The sequence below is a fragment of the Carlito syrichta genome, unplaced genomic scaffold (genome assembly GCF_000164805.1).
Source record: "Carlito syrichta isolate Samal-C Ts95f unplaced genomic scaffold, Tarsius_syrichta-2.0.1 Scaffold309091, whole genome shotgun sequence".
NCBI classification, from domain to species: Eukaryota; Metazoa; Chordata; class Mammalia; order Primates; family Tarsiidae; genus Carlito; species Carlito syrichta.
Genome location: NW_007253187.1, coordinates 226,581 through 229,646, shown reverse-complemented (window position 1 = coordinate 229,646; position 3,066 = coordinate 226,581). Strand labels below are relative to the sequence as shown.

Here is a 3,066-nt window from a genome sequence, read left to right as displayed (position 1 = left end):
AGAAGAGATGACCTTTTCTACCTAGTGGGGGTGGGGAGTGGTCCTTCTAGCCAAAATTTGATAAACTTCAAGAAGGCTGTCTGAAAGATTGTTCAGTAAAAGATTTAGGACTTAATTACTTTGCTGAGCACTTTTCATTTTCTGATTCCTGACTTGTAGCCCTGTTTTCCTTGTGTTATCTGACTCCTCAGAGGGTATTGCTCATGCCTTTTGGCAGTGACATAACTTTAGGTGTTGTTACTGTGCAGGAGCCCACTTCCCATCTACCACTGTCCTGTAGGGAAGCAGAGGGTGTGGTTTTACTCCTACTCATCCCTTACTCTCTTTCTTCTATTTCTGGTCCACAGTGATGCTTATCTTGTTTTTCAGCCCTGTAATTTCTTTTCAGACTCTTTTTTCCCCCCTAGAGACAGTCCTGCTTTGTTGCTCAGGCTGGAGTGCAGTGGTGCAATCCAGCTTACTGTAGCCTTGAACTCCTGAACTGAAGTAAAAAAAAAAAAAAATTAGCTGGGGTGATGGCATGAGCCTGTAGTCTCAGCTACTTGGGAGGCTGAGGCAGGAGGACTGCCTGAGCCCAAGAGATCGAGGCTGAAGTGAGCTGTAATCAAGCCAGTGCCCTCCAGCCTGGGTGACAGAGACAGACTCAAAAACAAACAAAAAAACCCTATTGTTCCTATATGCAATGGGGTGAATTTACTGTGTCATCTGACCAGGAATCTTAAGTTCTGAGAGTGAGTATGCTATACTGTTACTTTAAAGTGGATAAATAAATGGTCAGGGAACTTTAAAAATCTATCCTTGTAATCCCATCACTTTGAGAGGCTGAGGTGAGTGGATTGCCTGAGTCCGCAGGTTCGAGACCCGCCTGGGCAACTCCGCGAGACCTCATCTCTACAACAAATCAAAAATTAGCCAGGCGTGGTAGCGTGCGCCTGTAGTTCCAGCTACTTGGAAGGCTGAGGCGGAAGGATCGCCGGAGCCCAGCAGGTTGAGACTGCGATGGCCGGGAGTGGCCACTGCATTCCAGTCTGGGTGACAGAGTGAGACTCCAACTCAAAAAAAAAGCAAAAACAAATATATAGTACTGTACAGTAAAATCCACAGAAGCACAACCACAGTAGAGGATGCACACACATGACAATGTATGCCAGACACAGGAACTAACTTACATGATTGGACATCCAATCGCACATTCATATCTTTGAAAGTTTGCAACTTGCTGCATACTTTGTCCCCTCTTTCACTGTCCTCCAAATTTTAAAATAGACGACCTAGAGAAAGAAAGAGAGGGGAAAGAGGAGAAAACACACATGTGTGCACACACATATCAAGTTTCTCACTGGGCACAGTGGCTCAAGCCTGTAATCCCAGCACTTTGGGAGGCGGAGGTGAGAGGATTGCCTGAGCCCAGGGGTTCGAGACCAGCCTGGACAACTTGCTGAGACCTCATCTCTACAATGACTCAAAAAATTAGCCAGGCATGTTAGCATGCACCTGTAGTTCCAGCTACTTGGAAGGCTGAGGTGGAAGGATCACCGGAGCCCAGCAGGTCAACGTTGGGGTGGCTGGCAGTGTGCCACTGCACTCCAGTCTGGGCGATGGAGTGAGACTCCGACTCAAAAAAAAAAAAAAAAATTAGCCAGGTATAGTGGTGCACGGCTGTGGTTCCAGCTACTTGGAAGGCTAAGGTGGAAGGATCACCTGAGCCCAGCAGGTTGAGGCTGTGGTGTCCATGAGCATGCATTCCAGCCTGGGCAACAGAATGAGACTCCTACTCAAAGTTTTTCTTTCCTGTTTTCAGTGAAGAAAAGCTGGTGAAGTTCTCTACTGTTCTCAAACACAAGAGAGAATCAAAGTTAGGATTAAAGGACTTTGTGCCCTGTGAGCTAATATGTCTGGGCATGATTCCTACAGATGAATAAATTGAGGGGATTTCACCATGGAGTGAGGCTTCAGCAGAACTGGGAACCCCATCCCCTCCCTAGTGTCTCTTTAGGGTGGATTCGAAGATGGGCCAGAAGTCTCAGCTCTGGATGTGATACATGGGACCTTTACCTTTTTCCCACAGGAATTTGAAGACTTGGATGAGATTGTTGCCCGTTATGTCCAGCCCATGGCATCCTTTGCCCGGGACCTTCTGAACCACAAGTATTATCAGGACTGCAGTGGTGGGGATCGCAAGGTGAGTCCAGGGTCCTCTGAGGGGTGACTCCTTCCAGGCACTTAAGGATGTATGCTTTCCCTTCAGTGTAGAGGACACTCAGGTGGTGAAGGAAGTGTACATTATGTATGCGCCAGACATTGTGTACCAAGCATGCTGCTATCCCAACCTCTCCCCCTCATTCTACCCCCAGAAATTAGAGGAGCTGCTCATCAAAACTAAGAAGGAGAAGCCCACCTTCATCCCTTATTTCATCTGTGCCTGCAAGGAACTGCCCGGCAAGTTCCTACTGGGATACCAGCCCCGGGGTAAACCCAGGTGAGCACTGGTGCTGAGAAGGTGCTGCCACTGGGGTCCACAGGCAGGCCAGAAGGGAGGGAGAGGCCCCAGAACAGTGCCCACTCTGCTTCTGCTTGAATGCCTTTCTCCTCTCGTCTGTTTAGAACAGAGGTAGAGATTGGAGGTGGGGAAAGAGGGTGATGATTTAGAGGCAGAAGGGCAAAGATTCAAAGGCACTTTCATCAACACTGTGAAAAGGAGTTCCCTTTACCTCATCACCCTCCCAAGGAGTGACGAAATCGCCAGATACTGTCCAACTGATTGGCAAAGATTGGGGGCCAGCACACCAATCTCATTTCCACTCTCTGCTTTATTCTTTCCAGGGCTTTCAGCGCATAGTGGCTCACTATTGCTAAATGTGCTAACACTGCCCACACTGAAGCAGTGGGTCAGGAGCACCTCTTCTTAGTTAGCTCTCTCCTGCTTTGCTCCCTTTTGTGTGTGACTGACAGGCTGGCCTTCCTGATATACTCTTTTAGCCAAGTCCCAAAAGTACTCACCCTCAACCTAGAGGATGAGGTCTGATTTTATTTCTTTTTTTTTTTTTTTTTTTTTTTTTTTTTTTT

At 47.6% G+C, this 3,066-nt stretch overlaps 1 protein-coding gene across 2 annotated transcripts in view; it reads left to right on the top strand.

Annotated features, from left to right (window-relative positions):
• The window catches only part of SUPT6H (SPT6 homolog, histone chaperone), a 46,391-nt gene that overhangs the window by 39,191 nt on the left and 4,134 nt on the right, over positions 1–3,066 (top strand). For both annotated transcript variants that reach the window (XM_008066697.1, XM_008066698.2), the window contains 2 exons: positions 2,069–2,182; positions 2,355–2,479. In XM_008066697.1, the coding sequence (XP_008064888.1) occupies positions 2,069–2,182; positions 2,355–2,479 (239 nt within the window). The remainder of the gene's footprint in view (positions 1–2,068; positions 2,183–2,354; positions 2,480–3,066) is intronic.